Here is a 20,593-nt window from a genome sequence, read left to right on the forward strand (position 1 = left end):
TGTTATCAGTATGGAACAGAAGCTTTATGCAATGGTTTCTATTTTATACAGGTATTTCCAGGACTCTTATGGAAAACTGTTCACTACATGGTCATATTTACATATAACCCTATTAGCTCTCTCAGCAACTGCATCTTGACTGAGGAGCTTACTCCTAGAAGAGATTATATCTACCCCGAATCTCATTGCCTCCCACTCAAAATTTATGACTCACTTCTTTAACCCAACCTTCCCATGCTGGTTAATATTTTCATTTATTTACAATCATCTCTCCATTTAATACCCCTTTGTTCATAAAAGAAAAACCATAACCATCAAGTTAATGTGCATAGTTAAGGGTCATAAAATTAATAGTCACCCCTCGATGTAAAGCCGTGCATCCCAGGAAATCGGCTGCATCTACAGATGCTTCTTTTTCAAGTAACAAGGAAACAGCATCAATGTGCCCATATGCCACAGCTAGCATCAGTGGGGTTCTAGAAAATGAGAAGTAATCACAGCTTTAAGAACACATGCTATTTCTACTGATAACTTATCCTTTGGGGAAGAGGGGCACCGGGAATTCCTGCCATTTTCCACCACCATCTTCATGTCCTATATTCATCTATATAACCCAAATTAAGGGACTTTTGTACAATTTTATTGTTAAGCAATGCAACAAACAAAATCATTATTAACAGAGAAACACATATCTGATTTATAGGCAGTTTACATTGCAGCATCATTCAAGCCAGTCCATGTTAAAAATTTGTTCTTTAATAACCCATGATTATAGCAAACTGCAGCAGAATATCAGCCTCATGATAAACCACGAAGCTCACTTGTGTAATCACCCCCCCCCCCGCCAGGTATTAAGGTAGCTATGTAATTTTTAAAAAATCCTGGGCAGAATTGTTTAATAAGTGGGAGAAGCCAATTGTATTCAGTATCTCATTTGCACCAATCATCCCTCAGCCAGACACTGGAGCAATATTTCTTCCACTTCTTTTCAAAATGGAATTTATTCTCCTTTTGCTTTAAGGTGACAGTTCAGGGACTGAAATTGATGCCCTTTAAAAACATGGCATTCATCTGTCTGTGTTTTCCCAGGTGAAATTTTAAAGCCATTCACAATTTCCACGTTTAGAATATACAGTACTTGCATCCTCCCTCCATAAGTACCCTTTAATAAGAAGTGAAAACCACCATCATATACATCAACTCCAATATAAGTGTCACATTAAATTAATACTCCGTCCAAATTCTCTGTCCCAAAAGACCATGTATGTCCTAAAATATCAATGTTTTGGGAGGGATGAGAGTCTCCTTAGAAACAGCTCAGAAACTTATCAGTTTTTAACTGAATTTAGCTTTAAACATCTCAGAAGAATTGCATAAAGATTGGGGTAGCATCTAAAATTAATAAGTAATGGTTTCCCCTTGCTAATGTTTATTCCATGGCTTTGATCGACTGAATGTGTACTTTGTAATGTTTGCCAAATTCTATGAGGAAAAATTGGAATGGTGCAGATGTACACAGTACTGTATTCAGTACTTCATACAAGTACCTATTGCTGTGAGCAATTTATGGAGCTGCCATTCATATCACAGTACTGTATCAAAACAAAGAAAACTTACTGTCCTTTGGCATCTGTCACATCAGGGTTGTCTGCAACTTCCAGCAACAGCCGCAAACATGGTGTGTGACCGTTGATGACTAGAAAGAAACAACACATATTTACTAGTCTGTAAACATACAAAAACTTATGAAACTAACACAAGAACTACATTTCAGACGGTTCCCTCAAAACACCTATGGCAGGGAGATTTATTTAAGGTGGGAAAAGACATTCTTCAATGACAGAAATGGTCAGGTAATTTTCACTTAGCTTGTGCTAATGAAATTGTGCTCTTGGTTCTGACTGCAGCAAAAAGAGGAGGTTTTTTGTTACATACAAAAATCACAAACAAGCAACGCAAAAAAGTATCTGATATTTTTTGAGTCACATCTGAGAAGACCCCTACCAAAGGAAGTAACATTTCAGAATCCTGCAGATTGGATGAGACATTACTTTTTATTTTTAATGCATTGGCAGTTACATGAGAAAATCTTATTATTGTTGCTTGGACCTCTGTATGCTGTTCCTTGGACACCTTACTGCTACATGCCTCCACAACTGGCACCCAAGAGGCGTAAGGACTGACTGGAGACACCTCAGAGTTTGTCCCTACAAAACAGGGATGAGGTAACATTGGTAGAGGAGTGAGGGAAGCTTGTGCTACTGCTCCCCACGTTATTCCTTGGTAGCAGGACATCAAGTGTCTCCCTCCACCCCCCATTGCCAACCTCAGACCTTTCGATGGCATAAGTGTCAAGAATTCACCGATTCTCAAATAAATAATTTTTTGTAAAAGTAAATTTGTTTGTCTCAAGGCTAGTGTCTCCTCCCCGTTCTCTCCTACTTTCCCCACACCCTTTGGCCAAGATTGTCAAAAGTGATTAGCGGTTTTGGATGCCCAACTGGGGATCTCAAAGGAGTCTGATTTTAAGGAAGTGATGACAACTTGCCTTCTGACAATCGGGCCCCTTTAAGAGGGCTCAAACTGGGCACCCCAAATCACCCTCACTTCTGAAATTCTCAGTCTTTATCATCGAAAGATGGCTCTCTCTCTCAGTTCTCAACAGAGAGCTCCAATCTTCCTTTCATCCCTCCAGGCCCTTTCCTTAGCCAGTGGAGGTTGGATAAGACTCTTTGGACCCTCACAACACAGTTAGCAGGGGGTTACAGTGTACAGTGATTTGAGGCATTTTCTTGTACGTCAGTGCAGAGGGCTAACCAGAGCCAAGAATTCAACTTGAGTTTTTCCTCTGTTTTTCTAGTTTAACATTGGATGTCAGAATCATAGAAGATTAGGGTTGGAAGAGACTTCAGGAGGTCATCTAGTCCAATCCCTGCTCAAATCAGGACCAATACCAATTAAATCATCCCAGCCAGGGCTCTGTCAAGCCAGGCCTTAAAAACCCCTAAGGATGGAGGTTCCACCACCTCTCTAGGTAACCCATTCCAGTGCTTCACCACCTTGATAGTGAAATAGTGTTTCCTAATATCTAACCTAGACCTCCCCCACTGCAACTTGAGACCATTGCTCCTTGTTCTGTCATCTACCACCACTGAGAACAGCCGAGCTCCATCCTCTTTGGAACCCCCCTTCGGGTAGTTGAAGGCTGCTATCAAATTCCCCCTCACTCTTCTCTTCTGCAAACTAAACAAGCCCACTTCCCTCAGCCTCTCCTCGTAAGTCATGTGCCCCAGCCCCCAGATAATTTTCATTGCCCTCCGCTGGACTCTCTCCAATTTGTCCACATTCTTTCTGTAGTGGGGGGCCCAAAACTGGATGCAATACTCCAGATGTGGCCTCACCAATGCCGAACAGAGGGGAATAATCACTTCCCTCGATCTGCTGGCAATGCTCCTACTAATGCAGCCCAATATGCTGTTAGCCTTCTTGGCAAAAAGGGCACACTGCTGACTCACATCCAGCTTCTCATCCTCTGTAATCCCCAGGTCCTTTTCTGCTGAACTGCTGCTTAGCCAGTTGGTCCCCAGCCTGTAGTGGTGCATGGGATTCTTCCTCTCTAAGTGCAGGACTCTGCACTTGTCCTTGTTGAACCTCATCAGATTTCTTTTGGCCCAATCCTCCAATTTGTCTAGTGCAATCCATCCCTTCATCCAGATCATTAATAATGATGTTGAACAAAACCGGCCCCAAGTCTGACTCTTGGGGCACTCTGCTTGATACCAGCTGCCAACTAGACATCAAGCCTTTGATCACTACCCATTGAGCCGACAATCTAGCCAGCTTTCTATCCACCTTATAGTCCATTCATCCAATCTATACATTTGTAACTTGCTGGCAAGAATACTGTGGGAAACCATATCAAAAGCTTTGCTAAAGTCAAGATATATCATGTCCACTGCTTTCCCCATATCCAGAGAGCCAGTTATCTCATCATAGAAGGCAATCAGGTTGGTCAGGCATGACTTGCTCTTGGTGAATCCATGTTGACTGTTTCTGATCACCTTCCTCTCATCCAAGTGCTTCAAAATGGTTTCCTTGAGGACCTGCTCCATGATTTTTCTGGGGACTGAGGTGAGACTGTAGTTCCCTCGATTCTCCTTCTTCCCTTTTTTAAAGATGGGCACTATATTTGCCTTTTTTCAATCATCCGAGACCTCCCCCGATTGCCATGAATTTTCAGAGATAATGGCCAATGGCTCTGCAATCACATCAGCCAATTCCCTCAGCATCCTCGGATGCATTAGATCTGGACCCATAGACTTGTGCATGTCCAGCTTTTCTAAATAGTCCTTAACCTGTTCTTTCACCATTGAGGGCTGCTCACCTTCTCCCCATACTGTGTTGCCCAGGACAGCAGTGTGGGAGCTGACCTTGTCTGTGAAGACCGAGGCAAAAAAAGCATTGAGTACTTCAGCTTTTTCCACATCATCTGTCACTAGGTTGTCTCCCCCATTCATTAATGGTCCCACACTATCCCTGACCTTTTTCTTGTTGCTAACATACCTGTAGAAACCCTTCTTATTACCCTTCACATCCCTTGCTATCTGCAATTCCAGTTGTGATTTGGCCTTCCTAATCACACCCCTGCATGCTCGAGCAATATTTGTATACTCCTCCCTAGTCATCTGTCTAAGGCCTGGTCTACACTAACCCCCCAATTCGAACTAAGGTACGCAACTTCAGCTATGTGAACAACGTAGCTGAAGTCAACGTACCTTAGTTCGAACTTACCGCGGTCCAGACACGGCAGGCAGGCTCCCCCGTCGACTCCGCGTACTCCTCGCGCCGAGCAGGATTACCGGAGTTGACGGCGAGCACTTCTGGGTTCGATTTATCGCGTCCAGACAAGACGCGATAAATGAAACCCAGAAGTTCGATTGCCTGCCGCCGAACCAGCACGGTAAGTATAGACAAGCCCTAAGTTTCCATTTCTTTAAGATTCTTTTTTGTGTTTAAGCTCACCGATTATTTCACTGTTAAGCCAAGCTGGTTGCCTGCCATGTTTGCTATTCTTTCTGCACATGGGGATGGTTTGTTCCTGCACCCTCAATAAGGCTTCTTTAAAATACAGCCAGGTTTCTTGGACTCCTTTCCCCCTCATATTAGCCTCCCAGGGGATCCTGACCTTAGTTCCCTAAGGGAGTCAAAGTCTGTTTTTCTGAAATCCAGGATCCATATTTTGCTACTTTCCTTTCTTCCTTTTGTGAGGATCCTGAACTCAACCATCTCATGGTCACTATTTCTCAACTGAAGAAAAAAAAATTAAATGTAACCCTTACAATTTTACAGCTCTTACAGACCTGGAGAAAACCTCTCTCAGTTTAACACATTATGTTTTTGCAGGGCTAGAGACTGAAAACATTTTTGCTTTTTTCATCTGTTGCGGGACTTGTGTTTACACAATCCACCAAATGGATGATACAGCACTGGATTTTTTTTTTTTTTTTTTTGGTGGGTGGAGGGAGAGGGGTTGTTTTTAATTGCAATAATTTCTCCACCATGTGATCCTGTTTCCATCCTAACAGAGAGTTGTTCCTTCTCACTGCCTGGTTTCCATGGGCTGATGCAACAAACTTTTTGTGCACAATGCCATGTCACATTGCGCTGGCTGAGAAACTTGTACACTTCATCACGGCTTTAAATTGCATACCCAAAAATAACCTTCACTGCTCTATCTACAAAAATAAGAATTTCTCTGATATTTACCATTAAGTAATGGCATAGGCAGAACATGTAAACAACTCTGCAGTGCAAATGAGTCACTGCTTCACAGTAAAATCTCTCCTTCAGTAGGAACTACAGAAATCAACACTTTTCACACCAACGTGTGAAAAGGGTTTAGGTAAATGATCAATAGAACAGACACTCCAAGATGTTACTTCTGTTAGCACTGCAGAATCCATACACTTCTGTGAGAATGACCTCTGGACTCTGTATTAGCTTGTGCAGCTACAACAGAATTATGAACTATTTCTGAGTTGCAAAATCTTTGATACTGGTGATGATGCACAAGCCAGAATGAATACTGCTTGTCCTTCAGAGCCCAAACTCAGTTTGCAACTTTGGCAGTTTGAAAAATTCTTGGCCTGATTCAAAATTGCATTACTCTAGCTTTATGCAGGCTTTGCTCTGTTGATTTAAACAGCATTAAACCAGCATAAGGCTGCAGAAAGGCAGAAGTGAATCAGGTTTTTTTTTTTTTTTTTTTTTTTTTTAACTGAACACACATGAGATTGAGTCACTGAAACACAATGAACATGGAAAGCAGCTATGCCATTTGCACAAATAACTTTCCAGAGTATGACCACATTTTAAAGGAGAGAGGGAAACCTTCTATTGTGACCATCCTCATTACTGCAACATTACAGAGAGGTCAGACAGACAATCCTTAAGCCCTGACCATGTTATACAAATAGAATCAGAGGTTTTTGGTGGCAGAGTAATTATGTTTTCTCTATCCAAGTAAAATACCAAACTCCCAGGGTGTCTTTTGAGTCTGCAGGAGCTGACTGTGAGCACAAGTCTTCACTAATGCTTCTGTCACATCTTGAAGCTATAATGATTTGCCAATCTCGGGCTGAATGTGCTCTGGTCTTTGAATAATGTGATGTCATTTAAATACAGCAATTTTTAAATGTCACAATTAATGGGAAGGAGTGTGGAAGGGCAGGACCCCCTCTGATTGTGCAACTCCAGATACCATGCTCCCCCTAGATGAAAAATAACAAAAGGCTAAGGCCTGAAGAATTTTAAAACATCAGTACCACAAGGCTCTGCCTCTTGAGCTAACATTACTGCTGAAGCTAATGGAGAGTCACTAACAGTTCTATCCTCTTTTCAGATGTTTAGCCACTAGAAGGTAAAATCATTGCATGATACTGAATCATACGTCCAACTTCAACAACAACACTTGTCTCCTTTACTTTTCTGAGATTACTCCCATGCTCAAAAGATAGTCAGGTGCTTAAGAACCTTGCTGACTTAGGCCTAAAGCTTTGACCAGTTCTGATATATTCCAACCAATCGAAGGGAGTGGATGCAGTCAACATTGGGTGCATGCCAATACATTACAGCTGACAGGAAAAATAATATATTCAGGCTAAAGACTCAGCTGCAGGCTAACAACCTGTGCACTAGCTGCCTAGATGACAACTTGGGACATCTCCAGCCCACCAGGAGCCTTCAACATGATAAGGCGGGACTCTGGTAGGTATAGATACACATTGAAAAATATGAGCAATAAGAAAACATACTGTAATTTTCAGCGGCTTTAATAGGGCATGGACTTTTTGAAAGAACTATAAACATATGGAAATAAAGCAGGAGGCACAATTTGAAGATGAGGTGAAAGGAAAGGAAACCAAATGACATCAATACTTATGGCAAACGTATACACAGAGCACAATCTCTCAGTGCACATCTTATGGGCATACATTACATTTAATCATGGCGTTGTAAGGCGTATATTCTCCTCTTGCACCACATGCACTATTAATTCTATACAGGAATTAAAGTGTGTGATATATCAAAAGGAAATTATACCCTTATATCTGCACTCAGGGCTGGCTCCAGCGTTTTTGCCGCCCCAAGCGGTGGAAAAACAAAACAAACAAGCCGCAATCGGCGCGGCACTTCGGCAGCAGCTCCACCACGCCGCTTCATAATTCAGCGGCAGGTCCTTCCCTCCGAGAAGGACCGAGGGACCAGCCGCCGAATTGCCACCGAAGACCCAGACGTGCCGCCCCTTTCCGTTGGCCGCCCCAAGCACCTGCTTGCTGCACTGGTTCCTGGAGCCGGCCCTGTCTGCGCTGCATTTTACAGTCTACACTCAGTGACACATTAGACAACCATCTAAAAGACACTCTTTTTAAAAAATAAAGATTCGGTGACTTCTGATAATCAGTTTGTGCAGTTGCCATACAGCTCTCCTTTGCTGCGCTGTGGCAACGTTACTATATGCATCTTTGATCCACAATTTAAGAAGGTCCAAAGCATATTGTTTAATGCAGAGGTGGGCAAACTATGGCCCACGGGCCACGTCCGGCCCGCGGGACCGTCCTGCCCGGGCCCTGAGCTCCTGGCCAGGGAGGCCCAGGGGGCGGTTAGGGGCGGGGGGGGGTCCCCGGGAGGGGGCGGTTAGGGGACAAGGAGCAGGCGGGGGGTTGGATGGGTCAGAGATTCTGAGCAGGGCAGTCAGGGGGTGGAAAGTGGGAGGGGTCAGATAGGTGGCAGGGGCCAGGCTGTTTGGGGTGGCACAGCCTTCCCTACCCAACCCTCCATCCAGTTTTGCAAACCCAATGTGGCCCTCGGGCCAAAAAGTTTGCCCACCCCTGGTTTAATGTATACCACAGGACTACAATCTAGGTTTTCCTCAGATACAGTTAAAATGTTCTTCAGACAAAGGTGAGCCACAAAATAGGCACAGCATATTTTATCTTGTGTTGCCTGTCTGCATATATGATTGTATTTTAAAAATTGTCAGAGAGATTTTAGAGATGTAGATTTTATTCTAAGCAGAAAAAACAGCTGTGCAGGAAGACAAGTAAGTCTGGCCCTGAAAACCAATCTATAGCAAACAATGTACGGATTCTATTTTGCCACTAGAGGTTGCTGTTAGACCATCTGAGTCCATCAGTGTGAGGCACGATGACAAGTAGGTTTATTGTTCTGTTTGTCAACTATACATAGATCAGCAGGGAAAAAGCCTGCATATACAGAAATCTTTAACTGTTAAAGAACAGCCTTTAAGATGTAAGACACCAATTCCATACTCTGTAATCAGAATACCTGACTTACTAAGGAGCACTCAACAAGCGAAGAAGAGAGAGGCTATTAACCCTTATGGAACTGTCTGGTTCCCAAGAAGTTTACTAGCTAGGTGGATAACACATAGAAACTGGTGATTTTCTCTGGGTTTGAGGGGAAATAAAGGTGCGGGGGATGTGCTGCTGCAGAAGGTCACTGAAAGTTTCCGACAGTGGAAGGGCAGGGTGGGACTTATCTGGAGTGAGTACAAACTACCTCACTTCATCATCAATGGGAATCCACCTTGATTTTCAGTCTTTTTTCCTAGTAAGATCTGCCTCATTACTACTTACTTCTTCATCTGATTCTCTAGCCTGAAACCATCAAGTATGAGGTGGGGTGGGGGGAAACTGTCATGCATCAGAGAAGGCAGATAGGTGTGGAAAGAGGAAATAGTCCTGGTGACTGGGGTCTAGGGTCAGTGGGGGGAGAATTGGAGCACTTCATGGGGACAGAGGGAATGTTGAGGAATGGAAAGATAGTTAGCTCAAGTTCCTGGTAGCAATTCACTAAGATGACGTCTTAATGCTCCAATAGTTAATTAGGTTAGCAATAGCCTTCAAAAGAAATGGTAGCTAAGCAAGCTTCACTACTAACCTCTGTCATGTTATAGGTTTTCTCTCTCAAGATAAAATACAACTACACTCACCTGAGGCATGGAGTGGGGTTCTTTTGGTGACATCATCTTTTACCAAGATGGAAGCACCCTGGCTGATGAGAGCTTCAACACATTCTGCATGTCCTTTAAAGGCAGCCAGGTCCAAGGCAGTGCGTCCTTTCTCATCCTTAATATCCAAGTCTACCAGAGACTGAAGAAGTACCTCCAAGGCTTGATGATGACCATTATAGGCCTAGAAATCCAAAACAGGTTATGTTTGGAATAAAGCAATACAGATCTTACTCACTATTCTCCTGACTGAAAAGCACAACACATGTGCTGCCCAGGAATACAATTTTTCATTGCGATAGTTATTTGAACACAATGGAAACTATAGTACAGAGATACTTTATTCTGATGTTTCATGGTTCTATGGCCCTGAAAGTCCCAAGAACATGAATGGTATAGGAGGCCAGAGAGTTGCAGGTGCCTGAAAAATTGTGTTTTTTAATGACAGAAGAGGCCATAATGAACATCTAGTCTCTGATCTCCTACATGCCACAGTGAAAAGACCCTCACCCAGTCATTTCTGCATCAAGCATTATCAAATGTATACAGATAGCTCATTGTAATGACACATGCAGGATATAAATATGAGAGAAGAAACAGGATGGTGTAGTGTGCCGCAGAGGTATGAACAGCATGAGTCAGGCACAGCCACATTATTCAGAAGTAGCAAAGCCACAAATGAGTTCTGCATGCCAGCCCAAACAAGTGCTTGTAAAACTTATACCCACACCATCTTTGTATATTCTTTATATGGAGTTTTTTAAATAAAAAATATTTTAGATATTTAAAGTTGAATTTACTGGCATATCCTTCCACGGTCAGGCCAAATTACCTTATTACCATGAGTCCAATTATTGAGATCTCTATGGAAGAGAAAAATTCTAAGTAGTAAAATGTACAGAAAAGCTATTTCAATTACCTATTAATATTGCAGCTTTAGGGTCTCACATTTTGGGGACCTTCTGGCACTAAAAGCCAGAGAATGCTTCATTGGGGAAGCCTGCCTAGTGAGCTTCCCATTTACAAAGGTGTTTGGCTCTCATTTCTAACCCTGACAGGATGAAAGATAGTTGATGTTAAACCTCTCATTCGTCCTGCGCTCTATGTTGCCTGTCCTGGTCCTCAGGCCAATGTGATATGGGTAGAGAAGAAAACAAAGAAAACTTCTGGCACAAGGTTGATTTTAAAATAAAATAGTGGCTTGCCAAAAATTGTGGAACTTTTTGGCTAGACATCCCTGGAAGGCTTTGTCTCATGCAACTTTGGAAGTCCACAAGAATGAGCCCCTCCTTCTGTCAACCTTCCCTCCAGCTCTTTCTTTTTAACCCAGAGTATTCCATACAAAAAACAGCTCTAAGAGAACCTTAAAGTTGCACTGGTAAGCAGCCAAAAGTCAGGAATTGCCAAAATTAAGTTTGTATGAGGTAGGAGGAGGGTGGAAAGGAATTTGAGTGGAAAAAAAAAGAGTCAAATGTTGATAAAATCCATGACTTTTTGCAAAATTTCCCATGACAAATTTGCTGTCTTACATGAGATTTTATTGAATGTATCAATACAACAGAAAAAGGGGCTCCCTTAAATTAGTGAACTCTCTAATTGGAAACAAGAAGATATTTTCTCCCGTAGGCTTCTGACCCTTGCAAGAATTATTATGCATATGCTTACTCTAGTGCTGTGAGTAGTCCCATTAAAAAAAACTACTCACAGTTGTATGAATTTAAGCATGTGCTTAAGTTTTTGCAGGATCAGGACTTTGTTTATTTTATTTTAGTTGAATTTTAAGATTCCACAGCAGCTTTCAGAAAAATAGTTGCTTCAAAAACAAGATGCAGTGATCATCAGAAGTCAGGTGTGTGCATATGCTAGGGAACCTGTGTATATCCACAGATAGCACAGATAACATGTCGTCTCATTGCTCATTCAGTTTCAAGAAAATTTAAATTAATCCCTGCAGAGAGAGTTTTGTGAAAAACAAACCACTGAACATGCATTACGAGAGAAAGAGCAAATTAATTTGAAACAAAGGGTTTGATACACTTCACCCCTTTTCCAGTTCAGACCCATTCTCATTAAGATTGTGACGTTCTTTAATTTATATAATATTCAAACTGATTTGTTGAATAATTTCTTCTAACAATCCTTGGGCTGTGATTTATTTGTGAGCAAGCAGTTTGCTGTAAAGTCAACATTTGTGCTATTTTGATTGGAGACTGAGGTTACATGGAATGTTTCTGGTCTCTGATTGAATAAGACTAATTCTCAGAACAGGTTTCCGGTGCAAATGTTCAGTTATAAGCTTGAAAGTTTGTTTATATTTGATGTTTCAGGGAACATGTACGCCAGTAAACTCAAGCCAAAAAGAGGGATGAAACCAGCTGAAGCTTATTCATTTAAAAACTCCAGTGAATATCCATGAAAATTATTTGCACGGTTCACCCAAATCTAGTGGGCATGAACTGCGCTGGTTATCACTGGACTCAGTCACATGCTGGGTTGTTGTTTTTTTGGTCTTTGATTGATTGATTGCATTAATGTCTGCAGAGTTGAAACAATTCATGAAAAAGGCATACAAGAATGAAACACAAATGTTAAAAAAAACAAAAAAAAAACACCTACTAATAGTCATTGTAGTTCAAAGTCAAGTCTTATTTTTCATCCTTAAAAATTATGACTTTCCAAAAATAGCATCAACTAAGGATTAAAGAAGCTAATTCTTCCCCTGCCTAACTCCTATTAACATTAACAGGAACCATACATATGTATCCAAGGGAAGATTAAGCTGAGGACTCAGAATTTCCTGGCTTTTAGGTATGAACCAGACTATTAAGCTTATTTAAAGATTTGATTGTCCTCAATATTTACAGCATACCTACTGTACCTGTTTCTTTTCCGACTCACATTGGTTTTACATTGCTGTAATGTGAGAAGGATATGGACCCCCAACATTTTAAGTATAATTAGTATGATTATACACCAGCAGTAATATAAAAGATTTCAGAATCATATGTAGATGCAAAAAAGAATAATCAAGATTTTCTAAAAATGAGTTCCTAAAGTAAGGCTCCTAAATCCTTCTTTAGGGACCATTTTGAGAAGTGCTGAGCAGCTAGCAGCGCCTATTGACTACATTGGGAGCTGCTGAGTGCTCAGTACTTTTGAAAACCCGGCCAAGTCAGGTATGTCTACACTTGGAGCTGGGGATGTGATTCCCAGCTCCAGGTGACATACCCACGCTAGCGCTGATCAAGCTACTGCACTAAAAACAGAATGCAGCCATGGTGGCGCAAGCAACTAGCCACCCAAAGTGCATGCCCTCAAAGACACTAGATAGGTAACTTGCGTGGCTTGCACGCTAGCTCAGTGAGAGCTAACACACGTATGTCTCCTAGAGCTGGGAATTACACCCCTGGCTTGAAGTGCAGACATACCCTTAGTTAGGTACCTTGATAAGGATTTAGGGCTATGACTTTCAAAAGCAATTCAATGTGAGCTGTGCATCTAGCTCCCTTACAATTGGGGGGAGAGGGGAGGTTGTTTTGTTTTTTGTTTTGAAAATCCCAATCAAGGAAGCATCTTTAAAATCTTGGCCCTAAGTCCCTTTCCAGCTGTTACAATGCAAGTCTACATTTCAGGTAAAGCTTACTTCAAAGAGGTTAAGTGGTTATTTATCCGATCAAACACTGAACATGTGTCATATACTTACAGCTAAATGCAAAGGACTTTTAGTAGCTACTGAATCTGGTTCATCAAAAATGTTGCTGGTTTTTTCCAGAAGCTAAAAAGAAGAAGAAGCGTTTTAAAACATCTTGCAAAGCATAAACACTTCGACAGCAACCTAAATAAAATCAAATCAAATCAGATTACAAGTTACAACTTGTTAAAAGCAGGTTTACGGTTACTTTCGAGAAGAGAGAAATATTTGCCATTTTTACTGTATACCAACTAAAGTACCAGGAACATTTTAATACTAATCTTCAAGAATACCCGATTTCTAAATATAAAGGAAAACACTAAGAATCCTACTTCTATACAAATGGCTTTACAAAGTGCCCAGAGTATGGGGTACTCTACTGTATGTAAAACAGATGTTATTTGTAGTCAACTGTCTCTGTTAAATAGATGCTAGATTTAAAAGTCAATCTGGTTCCCACTGAAGTCAAACCACCCACTGATTTTAATGGCAGCAGGATTGCCCCCTTAATTTGTTCTCTTTTGAGTGACTATTAACTTGAAGAAATGTGGTCTTTTAAAAAAAAAAACAAAAAAACCCCCAACTTATTCTTATATACACAGGGTCCATATGTAGCTAAGCTAAATGGAATGATAAAATTAGAAAACAAAAGTCTACGTGTGGATCTTTCCAGCACTATCATCACCTGTAAGCCTTCCTGGAAATGACCTCCTGTACTAACCAAATTCCTGTCCTAGCCTGACTTTTAGTCAGAGTGAGATAGGATAACCTCTGTCACTTCAAGTGTCATAAATTAGCAGGCAGACAAAAATATTTTGTTTGCAGTCACAGTCATTTCCCATAAATACTTAAGGAAGGTTTTAGTGAGTGTTCAGCAGCTTATTGTTGTGACCTCACCCACAAAATATTTTCCAATTATTTGACACAATGAAGTCAAAACTAGTCTAAGCCCCAGGACATTCTCATCCATGTTAAGAGTCCCACTGAAATCAGAGGGACGACTTGCATGAGAAAGGATTACTCACAAAGGAACAAGGGTTTGCAGAGCCGAGCCCTTAGCCCAAATTATGAATGATAATAAAACTGTAAGAAGAATGTACTGTTTGTATATGCTTATCAAAGAAGGAGTTACCTTTATAATGACACGGCCAGCACATCTCATAACTAATCATACTTACAGACAGCTCTCAAAGCACTTTACAGGCTTGTCAAGTGGGATAACTATTTGCCATCTGAATGGAACATGGCAGCTATTTAACAGCAGTAGCAACATTTCACTGGGATGATTCTTATTTATATTACTATAGCACCTATGAGTTGGGGTCATGGACCAGGACCCAATTGTGCTAGGCGCTGTACAGGTAGAAAGTGGAGTCCAATAACTTGTCCAAGTGAAGCTGCAAAGGTGGTGATGTGTTTGTATACAGTGCCACTGGTGTGCGTGGAATGTTACATTACAGTTAGAGACAGTTCCTGTCCTAAGGCCTTTATGATCTAAGATAAGTATGGGTATGACACCAAGAGGATGCTGGAGGAAATAATATCAGGTAAGAGTTGATGGAAAGAATGATGGGTAATTAATAAATTTGTGGGGCTGCAGACTCCATGACAGTTCTTTTTATAGTTGTTTATTTTTATGATGTAGATAGATAGTTGAGGATTTGTAGGAAAAGGTGGGTTTCAAGGAGGAGAGGAAGGTTTTGTGGCATACACAGGATCAGGGGCAACACTCCAAGCATATAGGGCAGCGTGGAAGAAGGTATGAAGATGCTTGTATGAGAGGAGACAAACTGTAGCCACAATATCAAATGTTTCCCTGATGTAACGCCACTGACTTTAAGAGTTACACCAAGAATAAATTTGACCCATTATAACTATCCAACCTGATTCCCATCTAATGTTAACAATCGAGTCAAATGCCACAAAGATATGCATATGTATAATTCTACTGTAATTCTAGGAAAATAAACTGATTTTATTTACAAATACATGGTTAGTGTTTTAGAAAATATTAAGATTGGGAAAGAAAAATATGTTAATGTTGGACACTGCTGATAATTCAATATTCATGTATGTTAACACAAAATATATTCCTTGCAGATACAGGCCTCAGTCATGCAATTTGAATCTGGAATCAAATCCAACTCTGATCTTTCAGAATATTGGGTGGTGTGGGGATGGGTGTTGGGTTTAGTGTTCCAGTTTGGGCTCATCTCTAATTCCTACTTTGTTTTCCTCTCTCTTTATAAAGTTATTTAACCATTTATGAAAAAATCTTTATTTAATAATATGCATTTTTAAGGTGCCTTTTTGATATATCTATTTTCTTTGGAGAAATTTCACAGTGAGCAGCCAATATATATACACATTAGTATTCAGCACCATTTTAATCTAAATATTTGGCCAGTAGTCCTCAGTTCCATGAGGCATGCTCTTGTACAGATGATTAATTTGAATTCCTATTTTCTCCAGTGGGTAATTAAACCTCTAAAAATAAAAGTGACCACTAAACCGGCTCCCCTGTCTGCTCAACACTTATCCCTTTTTAATTAAATTCCTTCCATTTATTGAACATCAAACCACTACATTTTGGGATCAGAACCTTAACATGGAAACATCTCCCTTTATCTGTTAGGAGGCTCTAGAAGTCTTTAAGCAAGACAGATAATTGTCTTTAGAACAGAGCAAAAATAATTTGCAAGTTGCCAGAATTAAGGCTCTAGATGAAGAAACTGCAGGATTGGAGAGCTCTCACAAAAGGAATTTTAGTGTCTCCGAATTAAAGCATCTTAGATTCTGCAGACTAATCTTAAAGAGCTTACTCCTCAAAATGCTAAATTTATCCATCATAAAGTCAAGCATAAACACAAATTTGATGGTAAACCTGGTAACTCTCGGGGCTCTCAGGTACACAGCCAAAAATACAAGACAAGAAATTTATAAAAGAAAATAAGCTTAAGAAGTTCAAAGAGATACAAGTAATGATTTTTGAGTGCATTTTGCTACGTGTAATTCTTCATACTAATTAAGGCTAAATTTCCACATGGATTCTATAGAATTAAACATTACACCCACAAAACAGACAAAAATGGCCAGATCCATGTCACTGTGCAAAATGTCTCTGCAGTTAAGGTTTTGTCAGTATTTCCATGACTTTACAATTTGTTCATAATAAATTACAATTGTTCATGCGCCTAGACAACTGGCGGGGGGGGGGAGGAGAGGAGGTGGCATGACGACTTAAGACCTGCTCCCCAAACACACATTTTGGGATTCAATTAATAAATAAAGGAAACGAAGTTTGGAACATAAGTTCATTTATCTCACTTTAATAAAAGTGAATAAATTTAGTTATGGTGCAAGACTACTCATTAAAGCGATATTCAACAGCTATTATTTTATCTCTAGCTCCATCCCATCCTTCAAAAGAAGTTGTCAACACTCCTGTTATTGCCACATTTGTCATAAGAACAGGTAAATGTAAAGTAATGGGTCTATATGGAGTGCATTTATAGTTCTAACTCCATAATGCATTCATCTCACATTACACTTGTGCAGAAATTATATACAATTAGGTATTTTTTAAACGTATGTGAATTTAGTGCTCATGAAAGGTGACAGACTGACAGCCCTGGAGACCAAAATGCTCTTAACCAACAGAACTTGCAAAGTTTGGTGGTGGCTGTTTTTTTGTGATGTGAACACTTGTCCACTGAAAACAGGACATAGATGAATGTATTTCACACAAAACCATCCAATAACCATCAGATGTTAGCAACTTTTGGTCACTACTGAACTGGACTAAAACCAATACCTGACTGTGAAAGGCTTCTCATATCCCATTTCTAATCCCCTGAGCAATCTAGTCCTTTTAGTAATCTAGCCTGCTTACTAAGTAGGCTTCTATGGCATTTAAGCCGGTGTCAATAACTAAGGCCTGGTCTACACTAACCCCCCAATTCGAACTAAGGTACGCAACTTCAGCTACGTGAATAACGTAGCTGAAGTCGACATACCTTAGTTCGAACTTACCGCGGTTCAGACGCGGTCCACACGCGGCAGGCAGGCTCCCCCGTCGACTCCGCGGTACTCCTCTCGCCGAGCTGGAGTACCGCAGTCGACAGCGAGCACTGCCGGGATCGATTTATCGCGTCCAGACCAGACGCGATAAATCGAACCCGGAAGTTCGATAGCCAGCCGTCGAACTACCGCGTAAGTATAGACATACCCTTAACATCATAAAGGGACATTTTAAGTAAAAGTGGTGAGTGACACTTTTTAAAAGATTAGGGATAGGATACCCATGCTTTCTACTTTCCACATTTCCTCACTTGACACAAGCACCTTTAAAAATGTTCAGTTTATGTATGAAGAGTTGGAGAAAAGGCTTCATTTTCCTTCACACAGCCAACCTCTTCTGAACCCACGTCCCTGCAGGGCTTTTTAGTAGCATGATGCTAGTTTCACAAAGCTGGTACAATGTAAGCAAACTCTTTGGCAATGACTTAGTTATGTTACTGCTCGTTAATTACCCTGTGAAGCTGTTATTATAAACTGTATCCTGTCTCTCTCAACTCTGTGCCATGATTAGTAACACTTATAGTTCTTGCACTGTTTTTTACAGTAGGGGTATTTATTGACATCAAGAGGATTTGCTGCCTGTTTTAATCCTCCGGTTATAATAATGAATTATGATCAATTATTGTCAAAGTTTTTCTGGTTCTGATATATCACTCAATGATACAGGATGGTTTATATGCTTCTTCTTAGAGACTATATAGTATGTTCTAGGAATTAGCTCTGGTAAAAATAAGAAAAAGCTCTACTTGGCATTTCTGAAATTTATAATTATCGTTAGACAGAATGGCAGATGAACAGTTTAGTCACTCATAAAATGTTTAAATCAGGCTGCTTAAAGGAAGAAGTTAGAAGCAATTTCAGTCCATACATATCACAGTGAGGGGTGCTATGTTAAATCATACAATAGATAGAAATACATGGTTGCAAACAAGATCTGACAAGTTCAAAAGTTTTGATGCACTGTATTGTGCGTATTGCTGGTAACTGTGTTAATTAAAGGTCTGATCCAGCTCCCACTGAAGTTAATGACAGACTTTCCATTGATAAGTACTCCACTCTATACTGTAATACAACTTTTATATAGATATTCAGAGTTATATTCAAACATGAATATTTTAAACACGTTAATGAACTTTTTCAATTAGTATGATTAATATTAATCACATAAAATAGCAGACCTTTAGGTTAGATGGGTATAATGTGATAATCTAGCGGTGGTATTTATGTTGAAAGGGTGTCAAGCAAATAGTATATGGAAATTTTCACACTCACACAGAGCTAATCAGAAGGCAATTAAGACAACAGAAATATTAGAACAGTGCACTTTTGCATTAAAAAAATTATGTACAGATATAACTTCTAATACATGAGGTCATCCAGAACAAGCAACTAGTTACCATTTCAAAATGCCACTTTCAAAACGGAGCATAAATATTAGACTGACATGTAGGTTTGAGACTGAACTCCCCTTCTCCATTGCAATATGAAGACTCAAGCACTGTCTACACTGCAGGAAAAACATATTAGCTAAAGCTGTGTTTAAATATAGCTCTGTACCATTCTACATCAAAGGGAGGACATGTTTTAGCTTCAGAGTTCATTCTAAATTAAAGAGCTACATTCAAAGCTGATGTATAAAGTGATACAAATTACACATCAGTAAGTAGGAGTAAGGGTATCTATACTAGAAAAGCTGCATAGGTTTAACTCGATCAAGTCAAACTGGTGTGAACCTCAATTCAGGAAACAAGCCCTTGGTTAAGTACTTTAATGAAATCAGGATCTTAAACAAGATTAACCCTTTATAAATCAATTTAGCTCATGTTAGTAATTTAGCTCAGTAATTTACTGAATTAATCTAATGCAATTTAAAGACTAAATAAATTTAGGTGCCTGTACAATTCAGATTTACACCAGTTCAGTTAGATTGATTTCAGTTTTGATTCACAGATTAACCAGTGCAATTTTTCTAATGCAGACAAGGCCTATAGAGGTCAAGAGTCTTGAAGAAGGTGTAAATTGAAATAGAGTTGGAGCTAATTTAAATCTGCACCTTTTGTACATACTCCTGGTCAGCTGATTTTCCAGCTATGCTCCTTTCTTTTGTGCACTCTCTGTGTAAATTACTTAGGGCTTGTCTACACTTAAAGCACTACAGCAGCACAGCTACACCGCTGTAGCGCTTCAGTGAAGACACTACTTACACAGATGGAAAGGGTTCTCCCGTAGGTGAAAGCCACCTCCCCGAAGTGGTTGATCAGAGAATTCATCCCTTGACCTAGCGCTGTCTACACTGGGCGTTAGGTCAGTTTAACTGTGTTGCTTGGGTGACATAGTTATACCGACCTAATTCCCTAGTGCAGACCAGGCCTTAGAGTCCCATAGGGCTTGGCTACACTTGCATGTTAGAGCAGATTAAAGCAGCCCCGGGTGCCCTATCTCACTACCTGTCCACACTGGCAAGGCACGTAGAGCACTCTGACTCCAGGGCTAGAGCGCTCCTGGTACTCCACTTTGGCGAGAAGATTAACACTTGGTCGCATTGGCTGAAACGCCCAGGCGTCAGTGTGAACGAGGTGTTGCATTAGCCTCTGGAAACATCCCATAATCCCCTTAAATCAAGTGGCCACTCTTGTCATTGTTTTGGAATCACTCCAGACATGCTGATATGCCCTTTGAAAGCTCCGTTTCTGACAGCCGACATGCTTATCTGCTCCGAAACAAAGCAACCATTACTGTAGAATGCTGTGTGTGAGAGAGAGAGAGGCGGGGAAGGGAGAGGGGGGTCTGTTGCTGTCTGAACTTACAAGACAGCATGCTGACATGCTCTCAGCCCACACAAAAACCCACTCTCTCTCCCCCCACATACACACAACACACTCCCTGTCATACTCCATCCCACCCCCCTCATTTGAAAAGCATGTTGCAGCCACTTGCATGCTGAGATAGCTACCACAATGCACTGCTCTCTGTAGCTGTTGCAAGAGCTGCTAATGTGGCCACGCCAGTGCGCTTGCAGCTGTCAGTGTGGACAGATTGCAGCGCTTTCCCTACTGCGCTCTAAAAAGTCTGGTTTAACTCAAAGCGCTCCACATCTGCAAGTCTAGCCATGCCCATAGATTCAGACGCACTTCTGAAATGTCTCTATAATTTAAATAAAACCAAAAAACCTAGAAACTGTAGATTTTGCTTCACATTACCAAAAGCAGCATTAATTTATATACAGAAAGTGACATACCAATCAGATACATGTGACTGATCCACTGGACCTAGAAAATCACACTGATTGA

General features: G+C 40.6%; 1 protein-coding gene across 7 annotated transcripts in view; it reads right to left on the minus strand.

The window, feature by feature from the left end:
- Window positions 1-20,593, minus strand: part of ANKRD44 (ankyrin repeat domain 44) — a 208,912-nt gene that overhangs the window by 22,873 nt on the left and 165,446 nt on the right. For all 7 annotated transcript variants that reach the window (XM_024195305.3, XM_029910557.1, XM_024195302.3 and 4 more), the window contains 4 exons: window positions 13,236-13,307; window positions 9,515-9,716; window positions 1,618-1,696; window positions 359-476 (listed from right to left, as the gene is read on the minus strand). In XM_024195305.3, the coding sequence (XP_024051073.1) occupies window positions 359-476; window positions 1,618-1,696; window positions 9,515-9,716; window positions 13,236-13,307 (471 nt within the window). The remainder of the gene's footprint in view (window positions 1-358; window positions 477-1,617; window positions 1,697-9,514; window positions 9,717-13,235; window positions 13,308-20,593) is intronic.

Source organism: Terrapene carolina, unplaced genomic scaffold (genome assembly GCF_002925995.2).
Source record: "Terrapene carolina triunguis isolate 2854851 unplaced genomic scaffold, T_m_triunguis-2.0 Scaffold62, whole genome shotgun sequence".
NCBI classification, from domain to species: Eukaryota; Metazoa; Chordata; order Testudines; family Emydidae; genus Terrapene; species Terrapene triunguis.